At 47.9% G+C, this 19,094-nt stretch overlaps 2 protein-coding genes across 2 annotated transcripts in view; both read right to left on the minus strand.

The window, feature by feature from the left end:
• Positions 1-19,094, minus strand: part of LOC137535334 (zinc finger protein 585A-like) — a 100,979-nt gene that overhangs the window by 15,409 nt on the left and 66,476 nt on the right. The window lies entirely within an intron of this gene.
• Positions 9,948-19,044, minus strand: LOC137535327 (oocyte zinc finger protein XlCOF7.1-like). The gene is made up of 5 exons (XM_068257159.1): positions 18,990-19,044; positions 17,047-17,166; positions 11,330-11,464; positions 10,224-10,321; positions 9,948-10,110 (listed from the first exon to the last, which is right to left on the minus strand). Exons 1-5 carry the CDS (start codon positions 19,002-19,004, stop codon positions 10,050-10,052), a joined length of 429 nt encoding a protein of 142 aa, XP_068113260.1. The 5' UTR covers positions 19,005-19,044; the 3' UTR covers positions 9,948-10,049.

Here is a 19,094-nt window from a genome sequence, read left to right on the forward strand (position 1 = left end):
CCTAACACAGTCTCACAGGGTGATGCTTCTTCTGAGGTCAAAAGTTGCACAATGAGTGGTGCTGGGGGCAGCCATTAAGTGCTTTTCACTTGAAAACACAACTTCCAGTCCAGCAGTTCAAGTCCCGCCCCTTGAAACCCCCCCTTCCCCTCACACAGAACCGCCCAGAGGTGTTACTGCCTGACTCCTCCTATGCCTTCGGTATGTCAGGTTTGCTTTAGGGGCCTACTGCATGACTTCTCCCATCACCTCGGTATGTCAGGCTTGCTTTGGTGCCCTGCACCCATTGCCTAACCCCTCTCATAACCTCAGTATGTCAAGCTTGCTTTAGTGCCCTGCAACCACTGCCTGACCCCTCCCATCACCTTGGTATGTCAGTCTTGCTCTAGTGCCCTGCACCCAATGCCTGACTCCTCCCATCACCTTGGTATGTCAGGCTTGCTTTAGTGCCCTGCACACACTTCCTGACTCCTCTTATCTCCCCGGTATGTCAGTCTTGCTCTAGTGCCCTGCACCCATTGCCTGACTCCTCTCATCTCATCATGCAACTTGGACACAATAAGAAATAAGGTAGGTCCTATCCTTTTGGAGGTGGGTGCGGGCGGCCCTCTCTGGCAGTGGCAGCGCTTGGGGGGGGCCGTCCTGCACTTCTTAACCTCCCCCCAGGGGGGCGGCTACAGAGTCTCTGAGCAGTGAGTGTGCTTGGAGTGCGCTGTTGGCCCCCCTTTTCCTGGGATCCTGGGGGGGCCTCCACTTGGCGATCCTGGTTAAGTGCTAAATGCTGTGCGAACTAATCCCCCGCAGGGCAAACATTTTGCGATGAGTTAGTTGGCAAAACCCTGCATGCCCTGGCATGTGAAAGCGAATGCAGATTTGCTTGAGCAGTGTCTCATGAATAAGCTAATTAGGCCTTATCTGCAAAGCCAGGTATATAAGGGTTCACTTGGTGTTTGATGCACACACCCTTTTTTGCAATAAATATGACTCCTCTCATCTCCCCAGTATGTCGGGCTTTGCCTTCACATTTCAAAGCAACAGATTTGATATCAGCAGTGCCAGGTGTTTTTTTTTTTTTTTTGTGTGGCTATGGCGGATCATGGAGTCAGCTTAAAAGTGCTTGTTCCTGGCCAGGAGTGCTTCTATAGTGGTTTGCAAAAGTATTCGGCCCCCTTGAAGTTTTCCACATTTTGTCATATTACTGCCACAAACATGAATCAATTTTATGGGAATTCCACGTGAAAGACCAATACAAAGTGGTGTACACGTGAGAAGTGGAATGAAAATCATACATGATTCCAAACATTTAAAAAAAAAAAAATAACTGCAAAGTGGGGTGTGTGTAATTATTCAGCCCTCTAAGTCAATACTTTGTAGAACCACCTTTTGCTGCAATTACAGCTGCCAGTCTTTTAGGGTATGTCTCTACCAGCTTTGCACATCTAGAGACTGAAATCCTTGCCCATTCTTCTTTGCAAAACAGCTCCAGCTCAATCATATTAGATGGACAGCATTTGTGAACAGCAGTTTTCAGATCTTGCCACAGATTCTCGATTGGATTTAGATGTTGACTTTGACTGGGCCATTCTAACACATGGATATGTTTTGTTTTAAACCATTACATTGTTGCCCTGGCTTTAGGTTTAGGGTCGTTGTCCTGCTGGAAGGTGAACCTCCGCCCCAGTCTCAAGTGTTTTGCAGATGTCAAGAGGTTTTCTTCCAAGATTGCCCTGTATTTGACTCCATCCATCTTCCCATCAACTCTGACCAGCTTCCCTGTCCCTGCTGAAGAGAAGCACCCCCAGAGCATGATGCTGCCACCACCATATTTGACAGTGGGGATGGTGTGTTCAGAGTGATGTGCAGTGTTAGTTTTCCACCACACATAGCGTTTTGCATTTTGGCAAAAAAAGTTCCATTTTGGTCTCATCCGACCAGAGCACCTTCTTCCACATGTTTGCTGTGTCCCCCACATGGCTTGTGGCAAACTGCAAACGGGACTTTTTATGCTTTTCTGTTAACAATGGCTTTCTTCTTGCCACTCTTCCATAAAGGCCAACTTTGTACAGTGCATGATTAATAGTTGTCCTATGGACAGATTCCCCCACCTGAGCTGTAGATCTCTGCAGCCGTCCAGACTCACCATGGGCCTCTTGACTGCATTTCTGATCAGCGCTCTCCTTGTTCGGCCTATGAGTTTAGGTGGCCGGCCTTGTCTTGGTAGGTTTATAGTTGTGCCATACTCCTTCCATTTCTGAATGATCCCTTGAACAGCGCTCCGTAGGATGTTCAAGGCTTTGGAAATCTTTTTGTAGCCTAAGCCTGCTTTACATTTTTCAATAACTTTATCCCTGACCTGTCTTGTGTGTTCTTTGGACTTCACGGTGTTGTTGCTCCCAGTATTCTCTTAGACAACCTGTGAGGCCGTCACAGAGCAGCTGTTTTTGTACTGACATTAGATTACACACAGGTGCACTGTATTTAGTCATTAGCACTCATCAGGCAACTGACTGCACTCGGACCAAAGGGGGCTGAATAATTACGCACACCCCACTTTGTAGTTATTTATTTTTTAAAAATGTTTGGAATCATGTATGATTTTCGTTCCACTTCTCACGTGTACACCACTTTGTATTGGTCTTTCACGTGGAATTCCAATAAAATTGATTCATGTTTGTGGCAGTAATGTGACAAAATGTGGAAAACTTCAAGGGGGCCGAATACTTTTGCAAACCACTGTATAATCCAGCATTTATAATTGCTCTGCTAATCGGCTACTGGGGCGGAGAAGGAACCGGTAAGGCTCGGGTCTCACTAATCCTGCAGCTGCCAAATGGACCTGTCAGTGGATCCTGTGCTAAGCATGATCTGATTAGTCATGGCCTGCAGTTTACATCGGTGGACAGTTCACAGCAGTAAATTGGCCATTGGTATTTACCGCAAAGCTTATGTAAGCTTATGCTCATTGTAGTCATTCATGTGTTTGCTGTGCATTCACCACACTGCTTGTTCCTTCGGATCATTAAACGTGACAGTGCCAGACTTTTCCTCTACTTTGTTCAATGGGCTTAACACTGCACTACAAAATCAACAGTCATGTTAAACGCTTTGTGTGACAATCTCAGGTGACACACAATTTTTACAGTACAACACGGTCACTCAATCACTTTATTTTAACACAGTGACAGGCTGTAACAGTAATGCAGCCACACACTACACTATACTAAACAGGCGGTGTATATAAGCTACACACCACAAACAACAACCACAAAAATAACAGCAGGATCCGTCATTTAAATGACTTTTGGAGTCCCTAGCTGGTGAACTGCAAGGAGCAGAACACCTATGGAAGCAGCAACACAGCACTGAATAACACAGAACAGTGTCAGCAAGCTATCTCTCTGTCCCTCAATCAGCAGCACAGCTCTCCCTACACTGACTCCAGTCTGACTGTAAAAAGGCTGCCAGGTTTGTTTCTTTTATGGGGTGTGTGGCCCATATGGTAAGAATGCTTAATTGGCTGTCCTGCCTCATCTGACTTGAGGGTGAAGGGTCAAAATTTGTCTCCATGTTAAAGTATGGGCCGAACACAAGCTTAACATAAGCTTTGCGGTAAATACCAATGGCAAAATTTTTGCTGTGAACTGTCCACCGATGTGAACTGCAGGTCATCACTAATCAGAACATGCTTAGCACAGGATCCACTGACATGTCCATTTGGCAGCTGCAGGCTTAGTGAGAAAAGAGCCTTACCGATTCCTTCTCCGCCCCAGTGGCCGATTAGCAGAGCAATTATAAATGCTGTATTATTGCACTCCTGGCCAGGAACAAGCACTTTTCAACTGACTCCATGATCCGCCATAGCCACAAAAAAACCAAAAACAAAACAAAACAAAAGCACCTGGCAATGCTTATGTCGAATCTATTGCTTTGAAATGTGAAGGCAAAGCCCGACATACTGGGGAGATGAAAGGAGTCAGGCAGTGGGTGCAGGGCACTAAAGCAAGCCTGACGTACCAGGGAGATGAGAGGAGCCAGGAAGTGGGTGCAGGGCACTAAAGCAAGCCTGATATACCAAGGTGATGGGGGAGTCAGGCACTGGGTAGAGGGCACTAAAGCAAGCCTGACGTACCGGGGAGATGAGAGGAGTCAGGAAGTGGGTGCAGGGCACTAAAGCAAGCCTGACATACTGAGGTGATGGGAGGAGTCAGGAAGTGGGTGCAGGGCACTAAAGCAAGCCTGACATACCGAGGTGATGAGAGGATTCAGGAAGTGGGTGCAGGACACTAAAGCAAGCCTGACATACCAAGGTGATGGGGCAGTCAGGCAGTGGGTGCAGGGTATTAAAGCAAGCCTGACATACCCAGGTGATGGAGGAGTCAGGCAGTGGGTGCAGGGCACTAAAGCAAGCCTGACATACCGGGGAGATGAGAGGAGTCATGCAGTAGGGGCAGGGCACTAAAGCAAGCCTGACATACCGAGGTGATGAGAGGAGTCAGGCAATTGGTGCAGGGCACTAAAGTAAGCCTGACATACTGAGTTGATGAGAGGAGTCAGGCAGTGGTTGCAGGGCACTAAAGTAAGCCTAACATACTGAGGTGATGGGAGGAGTCAGGAAGTGGATGCAGGGCACTAAAGCAAGCCTGACATATCAAAAGGATAGAAGGAGTCAGGCAGTAGGTGCAGGGCACTAAAACAAGCCTGACATACCAAGGTGATGGGAGGAGCCAGGCAGTGGGTGCAGGGCACTAAAGCAAGCCTGGCATACAGAGGTGATGGGAGGACTCAGGCAGTGGGTGAAGGGAACTAAAGCCTGACAGCCGTTTCACACTGGCGGCCCCTTCTTTCTAGGTAGGGTCGCTGCACAGCCATACTTCTTGGTATTTAAACCCAGTGCTGCATACTCACAGGTAACTGACATCACAGAACCCGACCTCTGGGCCTAAGGCCGTGCATCTCAGCTGTGTCAGACACACAGGAAGAGCTGACACGCAGGCAATTCCCTATAGATGTGGAAAAACAACATTTCTTTTGAGGCATTTGTCCCTCTCGTGACCCTTCAAAAAATAATAATCTATCACCACATAAATTATAAAAATATCAAAATTGTATTCATAAATAAAAAATGAAATCATAGCACATCAATAGCCCCCATAGATGAACCCGAAAACCACCATCCACTTAAAAACCTATTCCCATCATGTTGTCTATGGGTGCCCCGAAGTGCAAGGTTGCCCCCCACTGTTCTGCCTGTAGCCTGTCTAATGTTATGCTGGGCGTCCCCAGTCAAAACAAAAAAAGTCCAGAAAAAAGGAGGTATCTTCATGTGTTATAGGGCTGAACGATTTTCGGTTTAAAACCGAAAATCGCGATCAGGGGCTTGACGATCTTCAGATCGTCAAAGTGTCGGTTTTGCTGCGATTTTTGGAGCCGCTGGTACCTACTCCTCTCCCGGCCCCCTCCTTCTCTCCTGGCCCCCTCCTCCAGCAAGTTCTTATCCCGTTTGGCTTCACCGCATTAGACTGCTGCGCGGTGAGCCGTGGTGAACAAGCAGCGAGTGTTGTCGAGTATTGCGGGGCCTGAATCAGGAAGTGTGACATCACTTCCTGGCGCCCACCGTTACCAAGCAACACTCGCTGCCTGTTCACCGCGGCTCACCGCGCGACACTCTAATGCGGTGAAGCCGCATGGGATCAGAACTTGCTGGAGGAGGGGGCCAGGAGAGAAGGAGGGGGCCGGGAGAGAAGCAGGTACCATCGTGAGGGGGATCTGCCTATATACACTAACAGGAAGGGGGGGGGGGATGGTAGTGTATCTGCCTATACTAAAGGGGGGATCTGGCTATATATGCTAAAGAGGGGGATCAGGCTATATACATTAAGCGGGGGAAGGGGGGGACTGCCTATATACACACTAAAGGGGATCTACACTAAAGGGAAGTGGGGAAGTGTGTCTGCCTATACTAAAGGGGAGATATGGCAATATAAGCTAAAGTGGGGGATCTGCCTATACTAAAGGGGGATCTAGCTATATACATTAAGGGGGGAGGGACTGCCTATGTACACTAAAGGGGTGGCCTGGCTAAAGGGAAGGGAAAGAATCTGCCTAGAAGGGGGGGGGGGGGAATCAGCCTATATACACTAAAGGTGTGTGCGACTGTATGTGTGGGGGGAGGCGGGGGGATCTGGTTACACTAAAGGGGATCAGGATGGCTACCCTGTACTGCGGCACCATACACTGGCTACCCTGTACTGCGATACCGACACTGGCTAACCTGTACTGCGGTACCTAAACAGGCTAACCTGCACTGCAACACCTATAGCTGGCTTATCTATACTGGGGCACCTATAGTTAGCTAACCTTTACTGGGAAACCTATAGCTGGCTAAACTATACTGGGGGCATTGTGAATTTAGTGCTAAAGCTCGATTTGAAGAAAATCGTGAAAAAATCGAAATCGCAATTTTTGAGAGAAAAATCGCAATTTCAATTTTTTCCTAAAATCGTGCAGCCCTAATGTGTTAGTGACAGAACATCTGTTGGATTGTATGACATGGACGTGTTACGTCCGACATCTCATTTTTTGTCTTAGATCATGTTCACCCCAACCCTAGAGGGGGTGATCCCGATGTAACTTTGCTACGCAGTGAGACGAAATGGATCTATCGGCTAAATGCCGACCCCCCCCCGGTCTTAATTAGGAGATTGTCCACAAGATAGCGCTGTGCTGCGCACGCAACTGCCGGGATGGCCCTGCCGATCTGCTGACTTTTTTGTTTCCTGCACGGCGTCACCGGAGCATGGTGACGTCTACCAGATGGGCGGGGCCTCCCCCCGGGTGGATGTGCACAGCCACAACAGCGCAGCCTGATATATTTAAACAGTAGTTTTAAGACAGTATGGCAGCTCTGATGATGCCAGTTACACAGCGAAACTAGTCAGCGGGAGGCGCCCCACCGGATCGCCCCTAGCACTGCAAACCTGGTATCCATATGCTGTACCCACAGCATAGCACAGCAGAGGTTTTCTTCTATCCATCCGAGGACTACATAATGCCGGATGCTTATTGATCTACTAACAAATCAGGATCTCCTCACACATGGGTGGGACTGTTCTATAATAGTAATCATGATTACAATATAATCTATCAACCTTCCATAACGAAGCACAATATGTATTGAAGGATCAGTGGCTGCGATTTGGCCTTTTGCTTTCTTGAGTGCAGAAGTTTAATGATCCTGTGATGTCTTGGCTGCGACTGGCCCTTTACATTGACTGCTAAGAAAATGGATTCATGATTATATATGACCTTATACTGAAGGAATCTGGTGCTTCTGACTCTGGGACACCATGTTTTTGATGAACTTTGCAACTCCGCTATACTAACAATTTCATGTGCTGACTGCTGTTTGCTTTATGATATAACAACATCAGTGAACCATACAATCCAACAGATGTTCTGCTTCACTAACACATGAAGACGCCTCATTTTTTCTGGACTCTTGTTTTGCCTGGGGACGCCCAGCATAACATTAGACAGGCTACAGGCAGAGCAGTGGGGGGTGGGGGGGCAACCTTGCACTTTGGGGCTTCCATAGCCAACATGATGGGAATAGGTTTTTAAGTGGGTGGTGGTTTTCGGGTTCATCTATGGGGACTATTGATGTGCTATGATTTCGTTTTTTATTTATGAATACAATGTTGATATTTGTATAATTTATGTGGTGTTAGATTATTATTTTTTGAAGGGTCACGAGAGGGACAAATACCCCAAAAGACATTTTGTTGGTTTTCCATTACTGTTTGGAGGTATCTCCTTCTGACAAATTCTGATACATTAATTGCTAATTCCATATAGAGATATGCCAATTACTCTCCTCTTCTAGTTGATTTTCCAATTCCCTATAGATAGCGTCCTTGGTTGCTTATAGGGTTGCCGCGGTATACCGGTATGACGGTATACCACGGTTTTAATGTGCATGGTAATCATATGACGACCGATGCTAGCAGCAATAAATTACCTGATCCGGCCGGCACGTGCCCCCGCTCTCTCCGCTGTCCCTTCTCCACGCTGGGCTCCGGCTGGGTTCACTTACTTCCTGTCGGGGGAAGTTTAATTAAACCGTAGAGCGCCCTCTATTGTTTAAACCTCCCCGACAGAAAGTAAAGTGAAGCTGGAGCCCAGAGAGGAGAAGAGACAGCGGAGACCGGGAGACTCGTGCTGGCCGGATCAGGTCATGTATGGGGATGGGGGGGAGGGGGGGGGGGACGGCGCCAGCGGCAGCTTCACAGATTGTGCATCGGTTTCATAGTAAAATCGATTCAAAATCTGTTTGCAGTGCGGGCAGCCAATAGATCCCTCTTTGATCAGATTCGATCACAGAGGGATCTATCTGCTGGTCAATCTGGTGGCAATCGACCAGTGTATGGCTGCCTGAACTCTTGCATAGGACAGATTGAAGGAAAACAGAGAACTGCATCCTACCTGTATGTATAAAGAGAGTTTAGCCTATCTAATATTCTCCCTCACACAGCTGGCACAGCAGCACACGTTGTAATATGATCTCCTCCCTGTGTCACCACCTGCGACATGACTGAGGACAGAATAAAGAAAAAAAAAGAGCAATGCTCGCTGCTGCCCTGCATGTATTTAGAGGCAAATTGTCTGTCTAAAGGCTCATACACACGTCGGATTTGACGTCAAATCGTGTGTATGTACAGTCGGTCAATTAGCTGATAACGCTGGTTTTGACTGATTCGCCGGGTGGATCCATAAAACCAGCGTTATCAGCTGAACGACAGACTGTACACGCGCCCAATTTGACGGCCAAACAACTAGTCGTTTGGAAAAATCTGACGTGTGTATGAGCCTTTAGACAGTGTCTGTACCTTAATGCCCTCTCTGTGACTGCGCAGCACAACAGCAAACTTTGTAATTTGATCTCTCTCCGTGTCAGCTGACTGCCACTGCATGCGCAGCTAGCTAAGCTCATTAAATTGCAGGAGCAGGGTGAGCCTTTTTACAGTTTTACCCGGTGCCCCAAATCTCCCGATGGCTTAACCATATGTATGCCGAGGGAGTGGGACACGCCACACTGGGGTGGGTGGGGGGTCATTATTTAATTTAAGGGCGGGGCCTGGGACAAAATAACTGTATAATACCGTATAACCGTGGGTTTTTTAGACCGTTATCATACCGTGGAATTTCATAACGTTGCAACCCTAGTTGCTAAGCAACCGGGGATCGCACTAAGGTGGCAGAACGATGGCATATGGGAATCAGCGACGGAATTACAGGAGAAATGTAACACTTTATTAGTTCAATCAGCGCTGCTGACACTAGTAAAAGGCCACTGCTAAAGTATCAGAGGAAATGAGGGCAGCCCAGTGTGAGAGAAGAGAGACCTTTCTCTTCCTCAGGGTGTCTGTATTGTTATTGTTAGCAAGCTGTCACCATATATATTCATGAATGATAGTTATAGATGGCAAAAATCTAACATGGGCACATAGCATAACCCCTAATATGGCCAGTCTGTGAGCAGTGACAGTCATACAGCAATACAGATACACATTATTCCATATTTACTGCTGATTACTCACCTGTTCTGTCCTCTGTAACAGTGTCCTTCTCTTTACTTGTCCCTATCATGTCACCCTCCTCCATAGACTGCTGATCACTCCTCACATATGTCTCTACTTCTTCCTCTTTACTTGTCCTCATCATGTCATCCTCCTCCATAGACTGCTGATCACTCCTCACATATGTCTCTACTTCTTCCTCTTTACTTGTCCTCATCATGTCACCCTCCTCCATAGACTGCTGATCACTCTTCACATATGTCTCTTCTTCTTCCTTTTCACTTGTCCTCATCAGGTCACCCTCCTCCATAGACTGCTGATCACTCCTCACATATGTCTCTTCTTCCTCTTTACTTGTCCTCATCAGGTCACCTTCCTCCATAGATGGCTGATCACTCCTCACATATGTATCCTCTTGTTCCTCTTTAATTGTCCTCATAATGTCACACTCTTCCATAGACTGCTGATCACTCCTCACAAATGTCTCTTCTTCTTCCTCTTTAACCACAACACTTCCATGCATAAATTTGCCACACTAAGTGCACAAAGTGAGAGATAATGTAAATGTGAACACAGATAACAGCATACACAGGAGGAAAGAATGTGTCATGGTTTGGAGTCTCCGGGGGGGCCATCAGCCCCACCTACCTGATAATAGTGGGGGATGGTGTGACCTTCCTGTTGACAATCCTGGGAATAAAGAGGACCTGTACATCTCTCTGGTGGATTTCTGTTACTGGATCCATCTGCAGAAAACACACACTGACTGAATACAGCTGAAACTTGAAAAATTCGAATTTTGCGTAAAACTCCATTTATTTTAGTAATACAACTTAAAGGGTGAAACTAATATATGCAATAGACTCATTACATGCAAAGCAATATATTTCAAGCCTTTATTTGTTTTAATTTTATTTATGGCTTACAGCTTATGAAAACCCTTAAAGAGAATCAGAGATGAGTCTCACCGCAGTTTTTTTTTTTTACTTACCCGGGGCTTCCTCCAGCCCCATAAGCATGGATGTGTCCCTTGCCGTCATCCTGCGATCTCCCGTTCAGCTGCAGTGAGCCCTAGTAACAGACTCAGTGACGTCAGTCCGGGTCTACTGCGCATGTGCAGTAGGTCCATGTATGCGACCCTGACTGGCTTCAACTGAGCCCGTTACCGGGGCTCACCGCGGCTGAACGGGAGATTGCAGGAGGACGGTGAGGGACGCATCCGTGCTTATGGGGCTGGAGGAAGCCCCGGGTAAGTAAAAAACTGTGGTAACACTCATCTCTGAGTCTCTTTAAAATCAAAATCTTAGATCATTAGTATATTGAGAAAATATTCTATATCCTAAGCTCAGAGTGTCAGACTCTAATCAGCTAATTAATCCAAACTAATCCAAAACACCTGCAAAGGTTTCCTATATTAGTTTCACCTAAGTTGAATTACTGATATAAATGGACTTTTACCTGTACATTGTCTCCATGCGTTTATGAAATGATGGAGGGGATCTCCGTCTGCACTCTTCTTTACATGACATGAAAGTCTCCTCTTACCTGGTGATGTGAGGGGCAGCTGATTCTCCATCATGGTGTCCTTGTAGAGGTCCCTGTGTCCTTCTATATACTGACTCTCCTCCATGGAGAAACAGACAGTGACATCCTGACACCTTTTAGGAACCTGACACAAACAATAATACAGTTAAGACCCAGACACACCCCTTACTGTTACTGGATAATGTCCCATAATTCCCAGCACTGCTCACCTCTCCTGTCAGCAGCTCCATCATCTTCCTGGTGATTTCCAGAATCTTCTGCTTGTTGTGTCTTTCAGATATCAGGGGTTGAGGTGAGGGCACAGTGATGGTCACATGATCACCAGACTTTAATGGAGGAAAACTCTGTATAGAAAGAGCAACAATAATGTCATATGATCTCCCAAAATCCTCCTCACCTCTCCAGTCAGCTGTGTGCAGGGCTGGGACAAGGTTCCCCAGCACTAGAGGTGGAGAGAACTCCAGTTATTTACTTAGCACAGGCAACGCGTTTCATAGGTCTAAGCCCGCTTCCTCAGGCCAATAACAGTGCCAACTGCAAATAGCCGATCAGCAAAGGGAGCCTCTTTTTCAATTTTATCTTGTTTTTAATCCAAATTTATTCACACTTGGGCGCCTCTTTACCCAAATTGTGCTTTACGTACCCCCCAACATACCTTTTTGGAGGGGTGTAGACAGAGCACACATGGTTTAAATCATAGTAATAATCAGTCACTTTTACTAAGGAGAGTGACCACACCCAGGTCCGGCTGGACCACCCCGAGTGGAGTCAGATGTGTTGTCTCCACCTGCTTCCTGCGGTTAGTTGCCCCTTTGCAACCCACCTTTGTGAGGAGTACAATTACCTTACCTGTTGGTATCTCTTATATGATAACATGTTGCACTATTGGGCTCTCGTTTTTGTCTCCTGTGTCTTTTCCTCTAGGGTGCTGAGACACCCCTACTACTCTAGATAGCCAGAGAAGCCCCCAGTATAAAGCAGTGCCCCTCCCCAAGTTAGACAGCCAGATTAGCTTCCAAGTATATCGCAGCCCCCTCCTCCGATTAGCGAGCCAAATGTCCCCCAGTATTAGGTAGGCCCCTCCCAAAGTTAGAAAGCCAGATCAGCCCCCAGTATATGGTAGCCCCCTCCCCAGTTAAACAAGCCAGATGTGGCTTCGGTGTTAGGCTGCCCCCCCCCCCCCCAAGTTAGATAGCTATAAGAGCCCCCACTATTAGGCAGCATCCTACCCGAGTTAGATAGCCAGATCAGCCCCCTCAGTATTAGGTAGCCCCCACCCAAGTTTAGCTAGCCAAATATGTCTGCAGTATTAGGTAGCCCCCCCCATCCCCAATATAGATAGCCAGATCAGACTCCCAGTATTAGGTATTGCCTGACCAGTTTAGAAAGCCAGATACGCCCCGTATAAGGGACATATCAATAATGCCCATAGGTGCAGCGCCACCCCAGGAACCCCCAGGCCAGGCAACACCCACCCCATACCCGGGAAAGGAAGGGGGGAATAAAGAGGGGACCCCAGGGGGCCATAGCGGTCACACCAGAGGGAATTCTCCACATTATCAACATAATTTAATAAAAAAATCAAAATGTATATCCATTTTTGAGAAATAAATAACTAACAGCATATACAGCAAAACATTTTCTGAATACATGATACCCTAAATATGATAACAAGCAACAATGTCCCCAAATGGGGACAGTTGTAAACAAATTTGTACTCAAAAGCAAGGTAGATCTCATTCAGATTGCGCCCACAGGGGCCGGTAAGACACCCCCCCCCAAGCATCGGCCCAGTGCCAACAGCGCCCCCCACAAACTGGGTCAGAGACGACACAGCAGAGCGGCCCCAGGAAAGAACACAAACCAAAAAAATGAATAATGAATTCATAAAAATACAGGCAACAAAAGGGCTCCAGCACCTAATATATAATAAGAGAAAAATAATGATGCAGCACTTTGTGAGATACTATACCATATACAAATCAGGATTGAAGATTGAATGAAGGGCCTAGGATTTGGTGACTGTCCTGCCTACTAGAAACCCGTCTATTGAGGTGGATCTTTACTTGCACCTGTGGGCACTCCTTATGTTGTGCAAAACAAGTGATTTTTCATCTGCAAAGTATACTGAACTGTCTTTTTTGGAATTTCCACGTCTTGTGAATAATTCTTCTGGGAACTCTGAACGTTATTGTGGCCTACATCTAACAGATTTTTTTTTGTGCTGAGAGCTCCAGCTAAAAAGTTCTTTTCTATCTGATGTGATATGTGTTGCATTGGTCAAGCCTCTAGTCCCATGCGTGTTTTGAGTCAGGGCTCTGATTTTAATGGATGTCATAGTCCTTTTTTATATATTTGGTGATTTATAATAAATGATATATTTTTTTTATATAATTGTTTTCTTCCTTTTATAAGTGAGTAGTTTACAGATTTTGAGTCTCAGACTCTAAGGAAGCACCTTGATCTAATATCTGTGACCCATAGTGTGAATTATATACTGCGAGATCATTGTAAACAATGGCAAACCATACCAGATACAGGAATAAAACCACTGGAAGCAAAACTTTAAACAGAACTGGGGTTCTCTGCTGTAACTGGAAGATACAGAACAGGCAGTTAAAGTGATATAATCAGTTTGCGTACCTCAATGGAAGAAATGAGGTCTAAAAGGCTTTCAGACTGTCTTAAATATACAGAACCCCTGAAAAGACTATATGAAGGAAATAATTGCAGAGATTAAGCCTATGAAAGATGCAATACAAGACCTTACTGCAAGGGTTGAAGAGGTAGAGTCAGACACAAAAAAACTTGGAGAGTGCAGTGTTCTCCCCAGGCTCTTTTAGCCGGGTGCTCCACCCGGCTAGTTTTGGTGACCACCCTGCTGTCATCAGCTCACTTCCTCCTCTGCTGTAAGCATAGTTGCTCACAGAAGCACCGGCCCTGCATTCTCTCCTTTCGCCCCACCCGGCTACTTTTTCATGCCACCCGGCTACTATTTCATGCCACCCGGCTGGAAAAAAATTCTGGGGAGAACACTGGAGTGGGCGGGGGGTTTGAGGAAATACTTCAGAGCAACAGTGAGCAAATAGGAGCACTTAAAAGCAAAGTCGATGACCTAGAAAATCGTAGCAGAGACTCTATGGCTCTATGGCAGTGAGGTATGGGGCCCGGTCACCTACCCTGACCAATCAAAATGGGACTCCAGCCCAACAGAAGTCTTCCATCTAGAGTTCTCAAAGTATCTTCTCCAAGTCCATCCTTGCACTTCGAACTCAGCCTGCCGGGCAGAGCTAGGCAGATTCCCACTGTGGCTGACTATGCAGCAGAGGGCGCTCTCATCTGGGCGCACATACAGAGCAGCAGCCCTGGCACTTACCCTTGCCTCGCTGAACCAGGGGGCCAAGACCATACCGTGCACTCTAAAGCAAAGCATCAGCCCAGCCAAAACCACCAACAGTCTGACAAAAGTCCAAATAAAAGCTACAAAGTGTGATATCTGGAGGAATGGAGGAGTGACAAAGAACTCCCAGAAACTCTCTGTCTACCAATCACCGCAGAGGGAGTACACAATGAGAGAGGCTACACCACCCCAAAGACAGACAGACTCTGATCTTGTACCGTCTGAGCGCCCACGGCCTGGAGACAGAGACAGGGCGGCACAGGCAGACATGGAAGCTCTGGGAGGAGAGACTGTGCAGGCAGTGTGACCAGGGGGGCCTGGAGGATGAGGACCACTTCCTGCTACCCTGCAGCAAATATACACCTGTGAGGACTGCCCACTTCCAGAGACTCTCCACCCACATCCCGGATTTCACCTCCTCAGATGAGGAAAGAACCTCTACATCCAACTGGGGAAGAGGAAACAACCGTGCAAATAGTGGCCCAATATGTCGCTATCTGCCACCCACTGTGAGGAACATGATACCCCACAGACAGTATACGCCTATATTGCCTCCTATTACCTCCTTACCCCTATAGGCTATATATTCTAGCCCCCTATACTGTCCCTGATATTCTCCACACCCTTATGGACTGTATACCCCAAACCCCTATACCCTTCCCTTAATACCACAACCACCCCTCCCATGCTAATTCTATTGTTTTGCTTTGGCCATGCTAAGTGTATTTGGTCCTGCCAGTAAAGCATTTTTGTATTTGGATTACCAGATCAGCCCCAGTATTAGGCATCCACCCTCCCCAAGGTTCCCTTATAGTGCTCCCCAGTGCCCCTCATAGTGTGCCCCAAATTCCCAGTGCCCCTCATAGTGCACTCCAGCTTCCCAGTGTCCCTCATAGTGTGCTGCAGCTTCCCAGTGCCCCTCATAGTGTGCCCCAGCTTCCCAGTGCCCCTCATAGTGTGCCCCAGCTTCCCAGTGCCCTTCATGGTGTGCCCCAGCTTCCCAGTGCCCCTCATAGTGTTTCCAGCTTCCCAGTGCCCCTCATAGTGTGCCCCAGCTTCCCAGTGCCCCTCATAGTGTGCCCCAGCTTCCCAGTGCCCCTCATAGTGTGCCCCAGCTTCCCAATGCCCCTCATAGTGTGCCCCAGCTTCCCAGTGCCCCTCATGGTGTGCCCCAGCTTCCCAGTGCCCCTCATAGTGTTCCCAGCTTCCCAGTGCCCCTCAGAGTGTGTCCCAGCTTCCCAGTGTCCTCATAGTGTGCCCCAGCTTCCCAGTGCCCCTCATAGTGTACCTTAGTTTCCCAGTGCCCCTCATAGTGTGCCTTAGCTTCTCAGTATCCCTCATAGAGTGCCCCAGCGTCCCCATAATGTGCCTTAGCTTCCCAGTGCCCCTCATAGTTGTGTCTCAGATTTCCAGTGCCCCTCATAGTGTGCCCCAGCTTCCCAGTGCCCCTCATAGTGTGCCCCAGCTTCCCAGTGCCCCTCAGTGTGCCCCAGCTTCCCAGTGCCCGTCATAGTGTGTCCCAGCTTCCCAGTGCCCCTCATAGTGTGTCCCAGCTTCCCAGTGCCCCTCAGTGTGCCCCAGCTTCCCAGTGCCCCTCAGTGTGCCCCAGCTTCCCAGTGCCCGTCATAGTGTGTCCCAGTTTCCCAGTGCCCCTCATAGTGTGCCCCAGCTTCCCAGTGCCCCTCATATTGTGCCCCAGCTTCCTAGTGCCCCTCATAGTGTGTCCCAGCTTCCCAGTGCCCCTCATAGTGTGTCCCAGCTTCCCAGTGCCCCTCATAGTGTGTCCCAGCTTCCCAGTGCCCCTCATAGTGTGTCCCAGCTTCCCAGTGTCTCTCATAGTGTCCCAGCTTCCCAGTGTTTCTCATAGTGTCCCAGCTTCCCAGTGTCTCTCATAGTGTCCCAGCTTCCCAGTGGCCCCATAGTGCATCCAAGATTCCCAGCCTCCGTATAGTGTGTCCCAGCATTCCCATGGTGTCTTCCAGCTTACCAGTGTCTCCATAGCGTGCACCAGATTTTCAGTGTCCCCTAAACTGTGCCCAGTATATGGTAGCCCCCCTCCCTAGTTTAGATAGCCAGATCAGCCCCAGTACACAGAAGACCTCCTCCTCAGTTTAGGTAGCCAGATCAGCCCAAGTATTAGGCCACCCCTTAAACTGAGCAGCCCCCCACATGCAGAGTTGTGAGCAGAGTCTCTAGTGCTGTCTACTTACATCACTGCACCAGGAACTCAGCTGTGTCAGGCTCACAACATCTCCTTGTCTCCCTCTAGTGATGAAACTAATGAGAGATGCCAAAAAGGGAAGAGAGAAAGAAGCTGCTGCAAGCCTGTGACATCGCGGAGCTCCCAGTGGGAAGAGGAGAAGCACTACAAGCTCTACTCTCGACTCTGTATTAGACAGGCAAGGGTGTCTCACGAAGGGAGGGGTCATTGGTGCACCCTCAAGGGTTAATGCCTTCCCTGCTTTGGCCCAGAACTGGCTGTGTGTTTTATTAATAGAGATAAGAGACATCCAGAATCCTCCTCACCTCTCCAGTCAGCAGATAGATGATCTCCAGGGTGAGGCTGAATATCCTCTCAGTCATGTGACTCTGGTCCTCATCCATCCTCAGTGATGTGGTCATGTGATCCATACAGGATGCTGCTGCCTTTTGATAGATCATAAGGAAGGGATAATCTAGGCTGTATAGTTGTCAGTGGTAAAACTACCAATACAAGATCCCCCAGCACCCCCATTGCTGTCACTTGTGGGTGGTAGGGCCATGCAGAGTATTAAAGGAAAGCATAATAAGTTGGTTTATAGCCACCTGTGCACTATACTCACAGCATGCTGCAGTCCTGTCCTGCCTCTGCCCCCTCTCTCTCCAGCTGGCCTTCTCTCCTCACATCCACCTCACACTGTTACAGCATTGCTGGTAGTGGTAGATGGATGAGGATATGAGGAGAGAAGAGGCAGAGAGGATAATGGGAGCAGAGGACTGGAGCACACAGTGAAAGCTAGCTATAAAGCAATGTAAATCCTGCCTCGTATTATGGAGGTGGGGGAAGAAAGAAGTACTGGGGGTGGACATGGCTATACTGGGAAAGAAATGGATGGAGAGGGGGCAATACATATTGGAGTATAATGGCAATGCTGGGGGGGCACAGGGATATATGGCTATACTGGGGAAGTAATGGCATTACTGTGGGCAGGACAGTGGCGTAGTGGTTAGCACTCTTCCCTTGCAGTGATGGGTCCCAGGTTCTAAACCCAGCCAGGGCAACATCTGCAAGGAGTTTGTATGTTCTCCCCTGTCTGTGTGGGTTTCCTCTGGGCACTCCAGTTTCCTCTCACATACCAAAAACATTCAGATAAGTGAATTGGCTTCCCCCTATATTGGCCCTAGACATACACTATATGATACATACATAGACATATGACTATGGTAGGGATTAGATAAAGAGCACCTCTGAGGGACTGTTAAGTGACTAGACCAGGGGTTCCCAAACTTTTTCGGTCAAGGGCTGGGTCAATATACTGCAGGCTGCTGGGGGGGGGGGGGGGGGGGGGGGGGCAGAACATACATAACCTGATTTTGAAAAACATGACATTGAATCTAGGTGTTGATTCCGCCCCCAATCATGACTGGAGAACTCCCAGCAGCAGCCATTCAGTCATGAGGCGCCAGAAGGAACGTCTTTGTGCACCAGACAGTGAAGCATACCCGGATGACAAACTGGTGTCTAGTTGGGCAGCAGTGTCACCTGATGCAGAATTGGATTGGAAGCCAGCGAATGACTGCCTGCTGGCTTCTACAGTATGTGGATGGGTGGTGCCAGCACTGTTATTCTATATGTGGGGGGCCGATGATTAAAGGTACAATAGGCCACATCTATATAAATTATACATTTTGTCTGTGGGGGCCAGTGAAAAAGCCTTGGGGGGCCGCATTCGGGCCGTAGTTTGAGGACCACTGGACTAGACAATATACTCTGTACAGCACTGTGGAAGATGTTGTCACTACATAAATACTAAATAATAATAATTACTAGGGTTGGGGGACATTATATACTGGAGAATAATGGCAATGCTGGGGACACAGGGGTGGGGGGGCATGGCTATACTAGGAAATAAATGGCATTACTGGGGTGGGGGGCATTGCATACTGGATGCTGGGGGACAAAGGGGGAACAGCACTAGTATAATTTAGGGGACCCGGCAGGAAACCTCAGAACAACGTTAGCAGAATTTCCCTATGAGGTTTCCTGCTGAGTCCCCTAAAATAGACCAGCACCAAGATGCCAACCATAATCTATGGCATATGTAGGGGGGACCACACGTTACAGCAGTTATATAAAAGTCTCTTGTGTGGCAATTAGTTCAAGGGGGGCGATCAGGATAGTGATAGGTGTACTATGACCTCCTCTGTAACAAAGTATGCCCTCCCCGACCTCTGCTCTGCTCAATACATAACAACAATCACACAATTACCTCTTCCAACGACATATCTCCTCTCCTGTTCCTGCTACTTCTCCTCCTGCTGTGATATCACTTCCTGTCTTTGTTACATCATTTCCTATCTTTGGTTTAATTTCT

The sequence above is a fragment of the Hyperolius riggenbachi genome, chromosome 10 (genome assembly GCF_040937935.1).
Source record: "Hyperolius riggenbachi isolate aHypRig1 chromosome 10, aHypRig1.pri, whole genome shotgun sequence".
Taxonomy (NCBI): domain Eukaryota; kingdom Metazoa; phylum Chordata; class Amphibia; order Anura; family Hyperoliidae; genus Hyperolius; species Hyperolius riggenbachi.

Coding starts and splice junctions, on each gene's coding strand:
- LOC137535327 (XM_068257159.1), bottom strand. Junction 11,465..17,046: donor TCTATCTGCTGACTGGAGAG/GTGAGGAGGATT, acceptor CTTTCTATACAG/AGTTTTCCTCCATTAAAGTC. Junction 10,322..11,329: donor TGGAGCTGCTGACAGGAGAG/GTGAGCAGTGCT, acceptor TGTTTTCTGCAG/ATGGATCCAGTAACAGAAAT.